The following is a 19,696-nucleotide window of genomic DNA, read 5'->3' on the forward strand; positions in this document are numbered from 1 at the left end:
GGTACTATGTTTACCCAGGGTAACTGGACTAAAGGTACTATGTTTACCCAGGGTAACTGGACTAAAGGTACCATGTTTACCCAGGGTAACTGGACTAAAGGTACTATGTTTACCCAGGGTAACTGGACTAAAGGTACTATGTTTACCCAGGGTAACTGGACTAAAGGTACCATGTTTACCCAGGGTAACTGGACTAAAGGTACCATGTTTACCCAGGGTAACTGGACTAAAGGTACCATGTTTACCCAGGGTAACTGGACTAAAGGTACTATGTTTACCCAGGGTAACTGGACTAAGGAAAGGAAAGGTACTATGTTTACCCAGGGTAACTGTACTAAGGAAAGGAAAGGTACTATGTTTACCCAGGGTAACTGGACTAAAGGTACCATGTTTACCCAGGGTAACTGGACTAAAGGTACCATGTTTACCCAGGGTAACTGGACTAAAGGTACCATGTTTACCCAGGGTAACTGGACTAAAGGTACTATGTTTACCCAGGGTAACTGGACTAAGGAAAGGAAAGGTACTATGTTTACCCAGGGTAACTGGACTAAGGAAAGGAAAGGTACTATGTTTACCCAGGGTAACTGGACTAAGCTCAAGAACTTGTTTACAGCCAGGCCCTGCTCATAGAACATTTCATGGTAGGGGTTCAATGCCTTGTCCATAAAGGGCACTTCAGCGGTGGTAATTTTAACGTGCCGGTCCGGGGATACGAACTATAGCGACCTTCCGATATCAAGACCGCTCCGCAAACCGTCCGGCCACCGCTGCCCCAGGTCATATAGGTTACAGCAACACAATACAAGACAAGAGAGTGAATGTGCATAAAGTCAGACATCGAGATAAAAATAGGCATGAGAAGGTCCAGCATTTAAGATATTTGTTAAGAGAAAAATATTAATAATAATAATAATAATAAAATACATGATGGGAAGCCTCAATAAAGTGCTACGGTAGGCTGGAGAAGGCTAATCTGAAGAGGTGTGTTTCTAGTTTTTGTTGGTGGAGTAGTGGTTTTTGGTAAGCTGTGAGTGCATTTTATTCACTGTGGTAAATGGTGCATTTATATAGCGCCTTTATCCATGGATTGTGCATTACATTCACACACACTCACACACACACACACATTCACACACCGATGGCGGCGGAAACCATGCAAGGCACCAACCAGCACATCAGGAGCAATCAGGGGTTCAGAGTCTTGCTCAAGGACACTTCAACACTAACTCTGGGGGAGCTCACAGGGATCGAACCGGCAACCTTGCCGTTACCATCCTCTACCACTGAGCCACCGCCGCCCGCTGGCGTGTGCCATTATTACAGTGGTTTTCAAGACCGTTCACATCAACGCCCGTTATTTAATCTGCATTATTCTGAGCCACGGAACACCATTTGATGACATTTAGCCTCCATTTTTTGTTATAGTTTGTTGGATGAGATTTCGTGCTTTATTGATGTGGCAGCATTAGGAGAGATAAATGGAAAACGTTGGTCAAAATAAAAATCATTCTACATTCTTGTAAATGAAGTAATGTTTAAAGGTATATTCAGTGATTTCACTTAATTCAAATATCACTTATTTTTTTGTTTTGTTGTGATAATCCTCCCTACTATAGAGTGTGCTGGCCATATAAGGAGTTCCTCCCTGTCCCCAGTTAACCCCTGGGGCTCAAATAACCTTAGGTTTCGTTTTTGACTCTCTATCCTGATTGGACGAAAGGCTGGGTCCCACAGCCAAAAACGAAACCTAAGGTTTTTTGAATGAAATCACTGAATATACCTTTAACAATAAATAATTCAACTCTTGAGAGTGTCAAATGAAACCAAATGGACAGTTTAATTTAACACTCAGGAGTTGAAGATCTAATAAGGGTCCATTTGGTTACCAACTCTCCAACATTTAGCTGATGGGGACCACCCGGAACCTCCTCAAGGACCACTGGTGGTCCCCGGACCCTTAGATCTTTGGGCCCCTCAGCTGAGAGAGCGACACAGCTTTTCCCTTTTTGCTTCCTTTATGATGAATTCCTGTTCTGTTCTTTGACTATATAGAAGTGTCTATTTGTACGTCTCTAAATGTTTTGATGAATTGAACGAGGTGGACCCTGTTGTAAACAAGTGTAATGCTTAATTGGGTCGTCCACTCACGGTTAACAGTCTTTGTATTGAGTTTGTGCTTGAAATGTACTGTAATTCTGCAAACTGTTAATACATATTTAAATCAATCAGGGACCCCATTACAAATTGTATGAAATTAAACTTTTTGATAGTTGCATTGGTGTTTAGAAAAAACACACATTCATACATTCAGATACGTATACCCTGCACTATGCAGAAAAAAACAAACTGTGTCCTCACTAACATGTCGGTGACAAACACTAATGTTACTGCTGCTGAATTAGTTACATTTTCTGTATGAAATATTATGACGGGTGTTTCTGCCCGTCATAATATAAAACAAGCCACTTTGACCGTCTTCCTGATCAGAGGCTGAAACCCAGGATGGTGCAGAGATGGAAAGACCATACCGTGTTTCACCAGCAGATGGCAGGCGGGAGCACAGAGAAGCCACAAGACTGAGCTGGACAATGAGATGTGTGTGTGTGTGTGTGTGTGTGTGTGTGTGTGTGTGTGTGTGTGTGTGTGTGTGTGTTTAGTCTTGGGTCAGAGGCTAAATGTCATCAAATGTTGATCCGTGGCTCAAATGCCAAATAAATAATTGACCTCGACATGAAAAGGGTTGAAAACCACTGGCTTATTATATCACAGCCACAGATTATACTGTATGCCATTGCATAATTAATATGCTATGTTACTGTATGCCATTGCATAATTAATATATGTTACTGTATGCCATTGCATAATTAATATATGTTACTGTATGCCATTGCATAATTAATATGATATGTTACTGTATGCCATTGTATAATTAATATGCTCTTTTGAATGCATTAATTGCATACACTATTCAGTGATATATTTTCTGCCTATTCGGGCCGAAACCGAATAGGCCGAAAATGCTTTTTTAGCCATTTTCTGCATCCGAATATTTGGTGCATCACCAATACTTTTCTCACAGAGTATTTCTACATTGTGGTATCGATAATTTTACTTCAGTAAAATCATGTGATTACTTTATTCCACCACTGGTTCCTAATGTCCATTGTCCTCGTGTTATCTCACACACACACACACACACACACACTCACACACACACACACACACACACACATCTCCTAGCTACATGCGTGTGAAGCCTCACACACGCGTCATGGCCGACACAAAGGAGCTGCCATACCCGAGACCTACAATTTGTTTGATAGACAAAAGTCCTATTGTGTACCGACGGGATCCAGTTACAGTTTACATGGGAGGGGAGGTTTAGAGGTGAGCACTTAACAGGTTCAGCTCAGCCACAGACAGTAAATGTCATGAAGCTAGCTCTGGGCCACAGCGATAGGAGGAGTTCTCCTTAATGCTGCCGCAGTCTCAAAGCCACTGGAGACAGACAACAGTCTCAAAGCCACTGGAGACAGACAACAGTCTCAAAGCCACTGGAAACAGTCTCAAAGCCACTGGAAACAGACAACAGTCTCAAAGCCACTGGAAACAGACAACAGTCTCAAAGCCACTGGAAACAGACAACAGTCTCAAAGCCACTGGAAACAGACAACAGTCTCAAAGCCACTGGAAACAGACAACAGTCTCAAAGCCACTGGAAACAGACAACAGTCTCAAAGCCACTGGAAACAGACAACAGTCTCAAAGCCACTGGAGACAGACAACAGTCTCAAAGCCACTGGAGACAGACAACAGTCTCAAAGCCACTGGAAACAGACAACAGCCTCAAAGCCACTGGAAACAGACAACAGCCTCAAAGCCACTGGAAACAGACAACAGTCTCAAAGCCACTGGAAACAGACAACAGCCTCAAAGCCACTGGAGACAGACAACAGCCTCAAAGCCACTGGAGACAGACAACAGTCTCAAAGCCACTGGAGACAGACAACAGTCTCAAAGCCACTGGAGACAGACAACAGTCTCAAAGCCACTGGAAACAGACAACAGTCTCAAAGCCACTGGAGACAGAAAACAGTCTCAAAGCCACTGGAAACAGACACCAGTCTCAAAGCCACTGGAGACAGACAACAGTCTCAAAGCCACTGGAAACAGACAACAGTCTCAAAGCCACTGGAGACAGACAACAGTCTCAAAGCCACTGGAAACAGACAACAGTCTCAAAGCCACTGGAAACAGACAACAGTCTCAAAGCCACTGGAAACAGACAACAGTCTCAAAGCCACTGGAAACAGACAACAGTCTCAAAGCCACTGGAAACAGACAACAGTCTCAAAGCCACTGGAAACAGACAACAGTCTCAAAGCCACTGGAAACAGACAACAGTCTCAAAGCCACTGGAAACAGACAACAGTCTCAAAGTCACTGGAAACAGACAACAGTCTCAAAGCCACTGGAGACAGACAACAGTCTCAAAGCCACTGGAAACAGACAACAGTCTCAAAGCCACTGGAAACAGACAACAGTCTCAAAGCCACTGGAAACAGTCAGATACATGAACCAACTGAGATAAATCGGGCAAAGGAAAACTTTTAAAACTAAAATTGCTGTATAATATACGGAACATAACCTCAAGCTGCACATAATGGGACATAACCCGTTCACATAAAGTTTACCTAACTGCTGCGGTGCGCTGTCTCCATTTCCCCCCCATATTATTATTATTATTTTTCAATAGCTAAAGTATAACATAATACTTAATACATAATGCATTTTTTTTCAAAATAGTAAAATATGGCTAAGTTATAAGAGGTAAGGCGGCGTCCAAGATAGGGCCCGTAGTTCTCTGCATGCGTGGTTACAACTTAGTAACAATACATAAGTATGCTGTAATATAATATATTACAGGCTGGTCTCGTGCAGGGCGAAACAAGTACAGTAGGTGCTACTGTAAGGGGGATGCATGTGCCTCAGTGCACTCACAGGACCTGCACAGTAACATGTCACTACTACAATAGTCACGCCAAACATCTCAATATGGCTATGATTAGACACTTAACCCTCTAAGACCCAGCGTTGCTTTTTAGCAACAATTTTATTTTAATTAATAATTACTAAATTATTATATTTTCTTTCTGTTCTTTTTTCACCTAAACGTCATCAGTGATGTTCATTGCAATGCCATTTCAATGCCATTGGTCATGATATTTGCATATAAATACCCCCCACAGAGGCTGAAATTCACACAAATTAAAAGTATCTGGACTCTGTGCAATTTTGAACATTTTTTAACCTAAGACTTTTGACCTTTACCCTAATAAAAGTAGGTACAATAATTGTAATGTATGTTTTTTTGTGATCATTAGAATGTCTAGAACATGTTTTATTCATTATTGTGAAAGATATCCCCCAAATGTAAATTATTAATTTATTATATAATTATATAATTATTATAGCTTTTTCATCAAACTTTATTTTTTATTTTTTTTAACATATTTTTTAGTCTTAGTCCTAGTAGTACAAAGTAGTAGTAAGGTTGAAATCTATTTTTTGCAAGTAGAAATTAATGCGGGTCTTAGAGGTTAAAGAAGGAGTGCCACCATTTTTTTCCACCCTAAAACATGAACATCAGGTATTATTACAGGTAGTATTATCCAAAAAGTGTACAGTATATGTTAAAATCATGCTTTCATGTGGACACGCCCACCAGTTCATTAAGTATGCCTGGTTTGCCTGGTGGTGGGTGGTGATGGGTGGTGATCCACCTGAACTGAAGCCACACCCACAGCTGTAGTTGTATGATAAAGGGGGGGGGGGGGTTAGGGGAGGGGCTGATAGTGTGGGCTAGCGCCGCTCAAAACTCACCTTCCTATGGAAATTTGGCCTCCTGGAAAAAAAAATATTTTTTTATTTGCGGCTTGATACGAGACCCTTAATTTGAGATCACACCATCATGAAAATGGTCGACTTTTACCTCCGGTACAAGACGGAAGACAACCAGAGCTCGTCGTCTAAGCTTATTTAGTTTATTTTGTCTGGCACTTTACACCTATAGCGCCCCCTATGGTAAGCAGTTAATTGATCTGACGTCATTGTTGTTTATCATTTTATTAAGGTGTGTGTTGGTTTGCTCAGCTGCTGTTGCTCGTCATGGCTGCCAGTTCCCACCTGATGTTGTGTGGGAGTCCAGACTGCTCCAGACCGTACTGAATAACCGCTAGCTTACATAATGCCTTGAGGCTAGGACTGAAGTCTAAGACATACAGGTCACCTGGTGTTTTGTCTCCTCCAAAGAGGATGACACGATCTCCCACCATGCAACAGCACATCCTATTCAACCTACGTGGGGGTTTCCCCTTGGGCTCAACCTTCTTCCAGGAGAAGGTCTCTGGACTGAATTTCCACAGATCATGCAAGTACTTGTTACCTACGGGACCACCACATATGTACAGCTCTCCATTGTAGGTAAAGGCTGAATGATCCCTGCGTCCTCCTGGTAGAAGCTGTGTAGAACGTGTGTCCAGCCAGTGGTTGGTCTCTGTGTCAAACACTCTGATGGTGTTGTAGTACTGACTACAGCCTCCAAATACAAACATCTTTGTCCCGATAACGGTAGCAGAGTGACCTGATGAAGCAGGAGGTGGAGTTCCTCTGGTGTTAATTAGACCATTGTGTCCAGTCCAGACCATTGTGGTGGTGTCCAACTTGTACATGTCATTAGTGTATCCAGTCTTGGTTAATCCTCCATGAATATACATGACCTTCCCCAAAACACAGGCTGAGTGGTTCCACCTCCCCTTTGGAACGGTCCCAGAAACCTGTGGTTTGAACCATCTGTGGGCGTCGACATCAAATCCATAAAGCACATTGCAGTAAGGATATCCTCCCCAGAGGTAGACAGTATCTTCAATCAGCACAGCTGTGTGGCCCCGGCGCCCGGAGGGAACCTCATGGTGGCGTTCTCCTGTTCCACAGGGCTCTGGGGTCAACTTCCTCCAGATCAAAGACTTTGTGTTGAAGACGTTCACATCAATCTTCTTCTCACCTCCAAAGGAGTACACACAGTGTCTCACTGTCACAGCACTTTGTATGGCTGTCTCTGGTCCTCTCAGACGCTCCTTCCAGCACAACATTACTCACTAGGATAGATAAGTCCTATTGGTCAATGGTATCCTATTGGTCAATGGTATCCTATTGTTCAATGGTATCCTATTGGTCAGTGGTATCCTATTGGTCAATGGTATCCTATTGGTCAATGGTATCCTATTGGTCAGTGGTATCCTATTGGTCGAGTCCTGCTTTGTAAAAGCACGGAATATTCTGCATCTTCACTTATATTTGTTTCAGAGGCACAAACGCAACGCAAAGTCTGACCAATCCGTGAAGCCGGTGGTCTGGGTTGACCAATCAAGGAAGACGATAGGTACGGTAGGAGGTCTTTATTTGACCTGATCCTCTCGGGTAGCAACACTTCTCTTGCTTCTGAAGGAGGCGGTCGCATTCTTATTCTCTCTCCCTCTCTCCCTCCCTCTCTCTCTGCCTATTCCCTGCTACGGTGTGTCTCTCTCTACACTGACTCTACTGTGTGTCTCTCTCTACACTGACTCTACTGCGTGTCTCTCTCTACACTGACTCTACTGCGTGTCTCTCTCTACACTGACTCTACTGTGTGTCTCTCTCTCTCTACACTGACTCTACTGCGTGTCTCTCTCTACACTGACTCTACTGTGTGTCTCTCTCTCTACACTGACTCTACTGCGTGTCTCTCTCTACACTGACTCTACTGTGTGTCTCTCTCTACACTGACTCTACTGCGTGTCTCTCTCTACACTGACTCTACTGTGTGTCTCTCTCTACACTGACTCTACTGCGTGTCTCTCTCTCTACACTGACTCTACTGCGTGTCTCTCTCTCTACACTGACTCTACTGCGTGTCTCTCTCTACACTGACTCTACTGTGTGTCTCTCTCTACACTGACTCTACTGCGTGTCTCTCTCTACACTGACTCTACTGTGTGTCTCTCTCTACACTGACTCTACTGCGCGTCTCTCTCTCTACACTGACTCTACTGCGTGTCTCTCTCTACACTGACTCTACTGTGTGTCTCTCTCTACACTGACTCTACTGTGTGTCTCTCTCTACACTGACTCTACTGCGTGTCTCTCTCTACACTGACTCTACTGTGTGTCTCTCTCTACACTGACTCTACTGCGTGTCTCTCTCTACACTGACTCTACTGTGTGTCTCTCTCTACACTGACTCTACTGCGTGTCTCTCTCTACACTGACTCTACTGCGTGTCTCTCTCTACACTGACTCTACTGCGTGTCTCTCTCTACACTGACTCTACTGCGTGTCTCTCTCTACACTGACTCTACTGCGTGTCTCTCTCTACACTGACTCTACTGCGTGTCTCTCTCTACACTGACTCTACTGCGTGTCTCTCTCTACACTGACTCTACTGTGTGTCTCTCTCTACACTGACTCTACTGCGTGTCTCTCTCTACACTGACTCTACTGTGTGTCTCTCTCTACACTGACTCTACTGCGTGTCTCTCTCTACACTGACTCTACTGCGTGTCTCTCTCTACACTGACTCTACTGTGTGTCTCTCTCTACACTGACTCTACTGCGTGTCTCTCTCTACACTGACTCTACTGCGTGTCTCTCTCTACACCGACTCTACTGTGTGTCTCTCTCTACACTGACTCTACTGCGTGTCTCTCTCTACACTGACTCTACTGTGTGTCTCTCTCTACACTGACTCTACTGCGTGTCTCTCTCTACACTGACTCTACTGTGTGTCTCTCTCTACACTGACTCTACTGCGTGTCTCTCTCTCTACACTGACTCTACTGCGTGTGTCTCTACACTGACTCTACTGTGTGTCTCTCTCTACACTGACTCTACTGCGTGTCTCTCTCTACACTGACTCTACTGTGTGTGTCTCTCTACACTGACTCTACTGCGTGTCTCTCTCTACACTGACTCTACTGCGTGTCTCTCTCTACACTGACTCTACTGTGTGTCTCTCTCTACACTGACTCTACTGCGTGTCTCTCTCTACACTGACTCTGTGTGTCTCTCTCTACACTGACTCTACTGCGTGTCTCTCTCTACACTGACTCTACTGCGTGTCTCTCTCTACACCGACTCTACTGCGTGTCTCTCTCTACACTGACTCTACTGCGTGTCTCTCTCTACACTGACTCTACTGTGTGTCTCTCTCTACACTGACTCTACTGCGTGTCTCTCTCTACACTGACTCTACTGCGTGTCTCTCTCTACACTGACTCTACTGCGTGTCTCTCTCTACACTGACTCTACTGTGTGTCTCTCTCTACACTGACTCTACTGCGTGTCTCTCTCTACACTGACTCTACTGTGTGTCTCTCTCTACACTGACTCTACTGCGTGTCTCTCTCTACACTGACTCTACTGCGTGTCTCTCTCTACACCGACTCTACTGCGTGTCTCTCTCTACACTGACTCTACTGCGTGTCTCTCTCTACACTGACTCTACTGCGTGTCTCTCTCTACAATGACTCTACTGCGTGTCTCTCTCTACACTGACTCTACTGCGTGTCTCTCTCTACACTGACTCTACTGCGTGTCTCTCTCTACACTGACTCTACTGCGTGTCTCTCTCTACACCGACTCTACTGTGTGTCTCTCTCTACACTGACTCTACTGTGTGTCTCTCTCTACACTGACTCTACTGCGTGTCTCTCTCTACACTGACTCTACTGCGTGTCTCTCTCTACACTGACTCTACTGCGTGTCTCTCTCTACACCGACTCTACTGTGTGTCTCTCTCTACACTGACTCTACTGTGTGTCTCTCTCTACACTGACTCTACTGCGTGTCTCTCTCTACACTGACTCTACTGTGTGTGTGTCTCTCTCTACACTGACTCTACTGCGTGTCTCTCTCTACACTGACTCTACTGTGTGTCTCTCTCTACACTGACTCTACTGTGTGTCTCTCTCTACACTGACTCTACTGTGTGTCTCTCTCTACACTGACTCTACTGCGTGTCTCTCTCTACACTGACTCTACTGCGTGTCTCTCTCTACACTGACTCTACTGCGTGTCTCTCTCTACACTGACTCTACTGCGTGTCTCTCTCTACACTGACTCTACTGCGTGTCTCTCTCTCTACACTGACTCTACTGCGTGTCTCTCTCTCTACACTGACTCTACTGCGTGTCTCTCTCTACACTGACTCTACTGCGTGTCTCTCTCTACACTGACTCTACTGCGTGTCTCTCTCTACACTGACTCTACTGCGTGTGTCTCTACACTGACTCTACTGCGTGTCTCTCTCTACACTGACTCTACTGCGTGTGTCTCTACACTGACTCTACTGCGTGTCTCTCTCTACACTGACTCTACTGCGTGTCTCTCTCTACACTGACTCTACTGTGTGTCTCTCTCTACAATGACTCTACTGCGTGTCTCTCTCTACACTGACTCTACTGCGTGTCTCTCTCTACACTGACTCTACTGCGTGTCTCTCTCTCTACACTGACTCTACTGCGTGTCTCTCTCTACACTGACTACTGCGTGTCTCTCTCTCTACACTGACTCTACTGCGTGTCTCTCTCTACTCTGACTCTACTGCGTGTCTCTCTCTACAATGACTCTACTGCGTGTCTCTCTCTACACTGACTCTACTGCGTGTCTCTCTCTACACTGACTCTACTGCGTGTCTCTCTCTACACTGACTCTACTGCGTGTCTCTCTCTACACTGACTCTACTGCGTGTCTCTCTCTACACTGACTCTACTGCGTGTCTCTCTCTACACTGACTCTACTGCGTGTCTCTCTCTACACTGACTCTACTGTGTGTCTCTCTCTACACTGACTCTACTGCGTGTCTCTCTCTACACTGACTCTACTGCGTGTCTCTCTCTACAATGACTCTACTGCGTGTCTCTCTCTACACTGACTCTACTGTGTGTCTCTCTCTACAATGACTCTACTGTGTGTCTCTCTACACTGACTCTACTGCGTGTCTCTCTCTACACTGACTCTACTGTGTGTCTCTCTCTACAATGACTCTACTGCGTGTCTCTCTCTACACTGACTCTACTGCGTGTCTCTCTCTACACTGACTCTACTGCGTGTCTCTCTCTACAATGACTCTACTGTGTGTCTCTCTCTACAATGACTCTACTGTGTGTCTCTCTCTACACTGACTCTACTGCGTGTCTCTCTCTCTACACTGACTCTACTGCGTGTCTCTCTCTCTACACTGACTCTACTGCGTGTCTCTCTCTCTACACTGACTCTACTGTGTCTCTCTCTCTACACTGACTCTACTGCGTGTCTCTCTCTACACTGACTCTACTGCGTGTCTCTCTCTACACTGACTCTACTGTGTGTCTCTCTCTACACTGACTCTACTGCGTGTCTCTCTCTACACTGACTCTACTGCGTGTCTCTCTCTACACTGACTCTACTGCGTGTCTCTCTCTACACTGACTCTACTGCGTGTCTCTCTCTCTACACTGACTCTACTGTGTGTCTCTCTCTACACTGACTCTACTGTGTGTCTCTCTCTACACTGACTCTACTGCGTGTGTCTCTACACTGACTCTACTGTGTGTCTCTCTCTACACTGACTCTACTGCGTGTCTCTCTCTACACTGACTCTACTGCGTGTCTCTCTCTACACTGACTCTACTGCGTGTCTCTCTCTCTACACTGACTCTACTGCGTGTCTCTCTCTACACTGACTCTACTGCGTGTCTCTCTCTACACTGACTCTACTGCGTGTCTCTCTCTACACTGACTCTACTGCGTGTCTCTCTCTACAATGACTCTACTGCGTGTTTCTCTCTACACTGACTCTACTGCGTGTCTCTCTCTACACTGACTCTACTGCGTGTCTCTCTCTACACTGACTCTACTGCGTGTCTCTCTCTACACTGACTCTACTGCGTGTCTCTCTCTACACTGACTCTACTGCGTGTTTCTCTCTACACTGACTCTACTGCGTGTCTCTCTCTCTACACTGACTCTACTGCGTGTCTCTCTCTACACTGACTCTACTGTGTGTCTCTCTCTACACTGACTCTACTGCGTGTCTCTCTCTCTACACTGACTCTACTGCGTGTGTCTCTACACTGACTCTACTGTGTGTCTCTCTCTACACTGACTCTACTGCGTGTCTCTCTCTACACTGACTCTACTGCGTGTGTCTCTACACTGACTCTACTGCGTGTCTCTCTCTCTACACTGACTCTACTGCGTGTCTCTCTCTACACTGACTCTACTGCGTGTCTCTCTCTCTACACTGACTCTACTGCGTGTCTCTCTCTACACTGACTCTACTGCGTGTCTCTCTCTCTACACTGACTCTACTGCGTGTCTCTCTCTACACTGACTCTACTGTGTGTCTCTCTCTACACTGACTCTACTGCGTGTCTCTCTCTACACTGACTCTACTGTGTGTCTCTCTCTACACTGACTCTACTGCGTGTCTCTCTCTCTACACTGACTCTACTGCGTGTCTCTCTCTACACTGACTCTACGGTGTGTCTCTCTCTACACTGACTCTACTGTGTGTCTCTCTCTACACTGACTCTACTGTGTGTCTCTCTCTACACTGACTCTACTGCGTGTCTCTCTCTACACTGACTCTACTGCGTGTCTCTCTCTACACTGACTCTACTGCGTGTCTCTCTCTACACTGACTCTACTGCGTGTCTCTCTCTACACTGACTCTACTGCGTGTCTCTCTCTACACTGACTCTACTGCGTGTCTCTCTCTACACTGACTCTACTGCGTGTCTCTCTCTACACTGACTCTACTGCGTGTCTCTCTCTACACTGACTCTACTGTGTGTCTCTCTCTACACTGACTCTACTGTGTGTCTCTCTCTACACTGACTCTACTGCGTGTCTCTCTCTACACTGACTCTACTGTGTGTCTCTCTCTACACTGACTCTACTGTGTGTCTCTCTCTACACTGACTCTACTGTGTGTCTCTCTCTACACTGACTCTACTGTGTGTCTCTCTCTACACTGACTCTACTGCGTGTCTCTCTCTACACTGACTCTCGTCTGAATCTCTGACCAAACATGGAACCAATTAGCTGGTCTTTGAGCGCTTTCGACAAAATCTTTTCGGACAGGCACTCCGGTGCTGGGGGAGCCGACTTGCACAGCAGGTTCTTATCCTGCTGGTTATGTCAGAGACCCTTATCTGCAAACGTGGGGCCTCCCATGTCTCTCCGTGCTGACGGTGGAAGACATCGAGGACATCTGGATCTTTGGCTTCATGGTGGCAGGCTGGCTGCTAACTGGCCTAGGCGGCGGCCTGATCTACCGGAAGATTTCTCAGATTTCGAGGGGAGCTTAGGGGGAACCTGTCTGTGGCTATGACTGGGCATAGGGGGGACCTGTCTGTGGCTATGACTGGGCTTAGGGGGAACCTGTCCGTGGCTATGACTGGACTTAGGGGGAACCTGTCCGTGGCTATGACTGGGCTTAGGGGGAACCTGTCCATGGCTATGACTGGGCTTAAGGGGAACCTGTCTGTGGCTATGACTGGGCTTAAGGGGAACCTGTCCATGGCTATGACTGGGCTTAAGGGGAACCTGTCCATGGCTATGACTGGGCTTAAGGGGAACCTGTCTGTGGCTATGACTGGGCTTAAGGGGAACCTGTCCGTGGCTATGACTGGGCTTAAGGGGAACCTGTCCATGGCTATGACTGGGCTTAAGGGGAACCTGTCTGTGGCTATGACTGGGCTTAAGGGGAACCTGTCTGTGGCTATGACTGGGCTTAAGGGGAACCTGTCTGTGGCTATGACTGGGCTTAAGGGGAACCTGTCCATGGCTATGGACAGGTTCCATAACCAAAACCAACCCTGCACCACCACCCAAGTTAATTTTGTGCCTGCACGATACAATTATAATTGTAATCTGCTGTTACAGTTGTAATTCTTTTTTACTTTTTTTACTTCATTGGCTCCGTTTGTCTGTCAAGGGTTCAGCCTCCAGGAAGAAACCCTAAATACAAAGTTAATACACCATATGCACATCAAAACGACTCCAGGGTGTCTAATGAAGTACTGGCTGGAGGGTAGAAGACCCTCCGCTGCGCGTCGGGTCTGCCTACGCTCCCAGCCAGTGTAAAATACCCGGTAACCTGAGACCTCTCGTGGCTTATTGCTTAAACGCACAACGTAGGACAAAGGAAAAATAACCAAACTGCACTAGGCTATGCCCATGACATGGGCCTTATAGCAGCTCTCTCACTGGGCTGTCAGCATGATGCCTGCCAGAGCATAACTCACTAGCTCTGCCTGCAGTCTCCCCTTTATAGGAGAGGATCCTACCACCAACGGAGAAGCAATTAACCATACACAGCTTATCTACAAGCTCACAGATATCAGCTGAACCTGAATAAGTAACCCCATACCTAGATGTTCTATTTTAGATTAATCATCATATGGGGTTACATTCATTTCCCCAGATAATAGAAATACTTTGATAATTATACCTCTATACGGGGTGGTTTAATCAACCCAAAGCCAAAAGCAATTCCATTTCCATCTACAGGGGGCACCGCAAATGCCAAAACGTTAACCATTTCTCGCAAAAACGTGCGGGCATAAATCCCCTTACTTACTTACACATGATCACATGTGTGACTTGAAATTGTAATTGGCTAGCAACGTTAGTGGGAGGGCCTATGTAAGAGACTGCGGCAACCACACTTTGCATTTTTTTCTTTTTTTTCAATCATTATCATAACGTTGGTCAGACGTACCGTCCTAGGAACTGCACCTCTCCTCGGTGGTGGTGTGGAATTGACTTGTACTTCCCCATCTCTCCCTCCGGCCGCGTCACGTTCAGCCCCGCGTAATGCACTCTGAGGAGGACACACACACACACACACACACACACACACACACACACACACACACACACACACACACACACACACACACACACACACACACACACACACACACACACACACACACACACACACACACACACACACACACACACACTCTCTTAATCCAGAGCGATTTACAGTAAGTAAGAACAAAACATGGTGATGGGGTGTTGTGCTAATTCGCTTATTTCCAGTGCTAATTTTTTTTAAATATATATATATATCCTCTCTTCATAATGTAAATAGTATCCCAAGCGGCACACTTTACTACTTATTTCGATGGAAATAAGCAAATTAGCACAGAAACCCAACCCCCATTGAGGGCTTATGGTACTGTAGGTCAAATAGCCAATAATGCACTTTTGCACAAAATAACACCTGGACCTCTTTGGTGAGGACGTAACAACTACAAATAACACCTGGACCTCTTTGGTGAGGACGTAACAACTACAGGTAAAGTTAAGAAAGCCTTCTAGTATGGAATTCACTTTTAGTGCCGGAAGTGCATCAAAATAGAAGCTCCGGGGTGCCAGAGTTGTCTGATCGCTTTTACTCTGAAAGCCATGAACCGGAAACACTTTCCTAAAAAAGTTGACTTTACAAAGTGACCTCACATCTCGATCGTTTTAATTTATACAATATATGTTCCAAAAAGCGTTCATATTTTGCGGGAGAGACGGATGAGGAGCAGAAATGAAGTGCCAGCATATCGATACATTCATCACCACGGAGAGCGCCCTGGATTAGGAGATACGAGTCATTCTTTCCGCCGCGCTAACAATGACAAGCTAATAGTCAATGACAAGCTAATAGTTGCACAGAGCGTTAGCATACGGCAAGAGAAAAGCGAAATGGCAAAAAAAAAAAATAGGAAAATTTCTGAATATTCTTATCTCGTCCCGTGTCACTAGAACGTCGCTATGTCCAAGGCACCAGTTTTTCGGAATCCTTATGACGTATAGGGACGATTTATGTAAAAATTGTGTTAATGTCGTCGTAATGCCTGATTTTACCCTTCTTTTACATTCTGAAAAGGCGGTTGGGAGGTGTACTCTGATACATAACGTATTGCGATAGAAAATGTTGTACTGCTATGTACGGCTGCTACAGTAATACCCACCGGACGGTTAGCTCAACCGTCAGGCTGTTCATGGGGAAACAACCAAGTGTCATTTTACGACAGTAAAATGACATCATACAGTAACAATGCAAAAACACACACACACACCTGTGCCAGAGGTCGTCGTCCTCCCCTCCCCAGCCCCAGAATGAAAACACACACCTGTGCCAGAGGTCGTCGTCCTCCCCAGACCCAGAATGAAAACACAAACACACACCTGTGCCAGAGGTCGTCGTCCTCCCCAGCCCCAGACTGAAAACACTAACACACACCTGTGCCATAGGTCGTCGTCCTCCCCAGCCCCAGAATGAAAACACAAACACACACCTGTGCCAGAGGTCGTCGTCCTGTCCTCCCCAGCCCCAGAATGAAAACACACCTATGCCATAGGTCGTCGTCGTCCTCCCCAGCCCCAGAATGAAAACACACCTGTGCCATAGGTCGTCGTCCTCCCCAGCCCCAGAATGCATTACCTGTGCCAGAGATCGTCGTCCTCCCCTCCCCAGCCCCAGAATGCATTGGGAAAGCCGTTGATTTTGCGGAACTGGTCCACGGTGAGTCCGCTCACACCACCGAAGAACTCGTTGTAAGGAAGTCTGCATGGAAACAGGAAGCAGTGGGTTATACACACAGTCAAGACGCACAAAAACACACACGAACCACTGCAAGTGGCCGATGGGCACTTGATTTTGCGGAAATGGGCACTTTTGTCTACTTTTACATGTTGGCTGACCCAAAGCTACAGTATATCCACATACAATCTACAGACACAGAGGTTATCAAATGTGACTACATTTGACTGAGGGACTGCCATTGGATTTATTTTTTATTTTTTTATATGAAAGCAGGGAATCATAGCTTCAAATTTACATATTGGTTGTTCAGTTTGACCCACCAGTTTTGGAGATATGGCTTATAGAGTAATGTCTTGCAGAGAAACAGAGAGTTGAGAGAAGAGGCTTGAAAGGTTCACTTCTGTGGTCTCTAACATTACACCTAGCTACATGTTTAAGCATTTATTTCATATTTACATGTCTTCTGTGGACTCTAACATTACACCTAACTACATGTTTAAGCATTTATTTCATATGTATGTCTTCTGTGGTGTCTAACATTACACCTAGCTACATGTTTAAGCATTTATTTCATATGTACATGTCTTCTGTGGTCTCTAACATTACAACTATAGCTACATGTTTAAGCATTTATTTCATATTTACATGTCTTCTGTGGACTCTAACATTACACCTAGCTACATGTTTAAGCATTTATTTCATATTTACATGTGTTCTGTGGTCTCTAACATTACACCTAGCTACATGTTTAAGCATTTATTTCATATTTACATGTCTTCTGTGGACTCTAACATTACACCTTGTGAAAAATGCACATTATATTATTATTATCTGCTTTTTCCAATGTGTGTGATTGTATACGTGTGATATGAATACACGCGATACCCTGTGATATGTGCACTTCCAATTCATGTGGGAGGTAATGGGCCTGATTAGCATGACAGTGATTGCTGCCACTTGACAAATAGAGGGTGTGGTGCAAGGAAGCTCTGAGAAGGAAGTTAAGTGGTCACGTGACTGGGCTGCGCCATGACACTTTCATGGACACTTTCATGGGAGCCAAACTCACACAGGAAGTGCAATGAATACATGGCAGTGAATGGAGCCGGCTGGACCAGCTCATAACAAACATTATTCATGAACAATTGAGACCTTTTGTAAAGTAATCACTTCTGGAAAATAACAGAAGACATATCACAGGTTGTTTTCTAATCACTTACTTTTCGATGTGCACAGAGTGCACAGTATATAATTTTATCTGAGGATCTAAACAGCAGCAGGTATCGTTTCTGGCTCCGAAGTATCGCAATATTTGGCTGCCAGACAGGAAACGGTGGGAAGTCTCGTGATACTTGGTGCGTTCAGAAATGTACTTTGTACTTTATGGTATCTCTATTTTTATAGAGATATCATACCTCTATAAAAAGTACACAGTGTACACATTGAATAACAACACAGCAGACAATAATGTGTTCTGTTATTTTCCAGAAGTGATTACTTTACAAAAGGTCTCAATTGTTCATAAATAATGTTTGTTCATGAGCTGGTCACTGAGCTCTCATTGACTCCAATGCATTCTGCCAAACTTCCGGGTAGTTTGGCTCCCATGAAAGTGTCCATGAAAGTGTTATGGAGCAGCCCAGTCACGTGACCACTTCACTTCCTTCTCAGAGCTTCCTTGGTGTGGTGCAGGAAGAGGGGAGACCTGTGTACTAGTGTGAACGGGTGTGAGGAGGAGATCTCAGAGGCGCCAGGGTCTGTGTTTGGTGTTGAAGTTAAAGTAACTAACTACTAGCAACCTGCAGCCTAAACAAACAAACTGTCGAGCTCAGCCGAGCATGGAGTAAGCGGCCGTGTTGGGAGACTGCGTCATCGGAGCTGGGTCCATGCATGAACTGCCGGTCAACGAGGAGCATCGCGGGTGAGAGAAATCCGTGTTCTGTTGGATATCAATGGATGAACGTGCGCTTCATGTGGATCTGTGGAACTATACTGTGGGAGCGTACTGAGAGGAGGACGGTCGCGGGACCGTTCGTGATTCAGAGCGCCTGCCTCGCGTGACGAACTTGTTGTGTTTGTTGTTTACAACTGACGTTGGGACTTTGTTGGGTTGAAAGGGGATTGGGGAATTGAGTGTTGATTTGTTCTGTGTGTTTATTATTTTGGTATAGGGTCAGAAGCAAGTGTGTTGTATTGCCCGATTGATTCATTTAGTTATTCAATACGTGAGTTTCATTAAGCTAAAAACCTACCGATCCCGTCTTTTTCCTTTAGTTAAAGGACCTATAACATAAAATTCAACTTTTTCAATTTCTTTTGTGTTTTTGGGGCTCCAATGTGTGTTTTCTATCCCCACAAATAACCAATTTTGAACAATCAGGCTTTCATATCATATGGGTGTTTTAATGGAAATTGCTCTCAGAAACAGCTCGACTGATTTTGGTCTCATCATGATGTCATCAATGTCACCCTACTTTGTATAATTCCTCCTTTTCTTCAGTCTTCAGTTGCAAATTTGCATTTCCACTTTGTTTACAATGTCCACCATTGTTGATTTTCCAAGCTGGCATGGAATGGAAACAAGCCTGGTTTTATCTAGCATGAGTATTATAATGACTCAAATATTAAATAATCTGCATATCAGCACCCTCTCCACCTCAGGACAGTGTGGTACTGCAGCTAAAACTGCTTTCAAAGTCCAGAAAGAATTGCCAAGGCCTGGTTATATCAGAGTGGTGATTGAGGCTCAAACCATTAGAAATAACTTTGAGGGACATAGACAATATGATTATTAAATATTAAAAGCAGTTTTAAAATGCATGTTATTTGCGCTTTAATAGTTTTCCTTTCTAATCAAAAGGCAGATTGTTACAACCTAGCTAGTAGCTACATGTTTGGGTATTTATTTCATATTTACATGTCAATTTCAGCTCTGACACTTATTTCAGACATGCTCTAGTATGTGAGGAGTCAGCCTGTGCTATAAACTCATAAAAAAAAAAAAAGTTTTTCTCCTCTGGTGAAAAGCTGGAATTTGCGCGATGGCAGTCAAATCTGGTCACA

General features: G+C 45.0%; 1 protein-coding gene across 1 annotated transcript in view; it reads right to left on the reverse strand.

The window, feature by feature from the left end:
* b4galt6 (UDP-Gal:betaGlcNAc beta 1,4- galactosyltransferase, polypeptide 6) overlaps positions 1–19,696 on the reverse strand; it is a gene marked incomplete at its 3' end in the record, with an annotated part of 51,717 nt that overhangs the window by 396 nt on the left and 31,625 nt on the right. Inside the window, exons 8-9 of the mRNA XM_083767264.1 lie at positions 16,532–16,654; positions 14,807–14,908 (exon numbers count right to left, since the gene is read on the reverse strand). Coding sequence (XP_083623390.1) covers positions 14,807–14,908; positions 16,532–16,654 — 225 coding nt within the window. The remainder of the gene's footprint in view (positions 1–14,806; positions 14,909–16,531; positions 16,655–19,696) is intronic.

Source organism: Protomyctophum parallelum (assembly GCF_964188405.1).
Source record: "Protomyctophum parallelum genome assembly, chromosome: 6".
Classification (NCBI taxonomy): domain Eukaryota; kingdom Metazoa; phylum Chordata; class Actinopteri; order Myctophiformes; family Myctophidae; genus Protomyctophum; species Protomyctophum parallelum.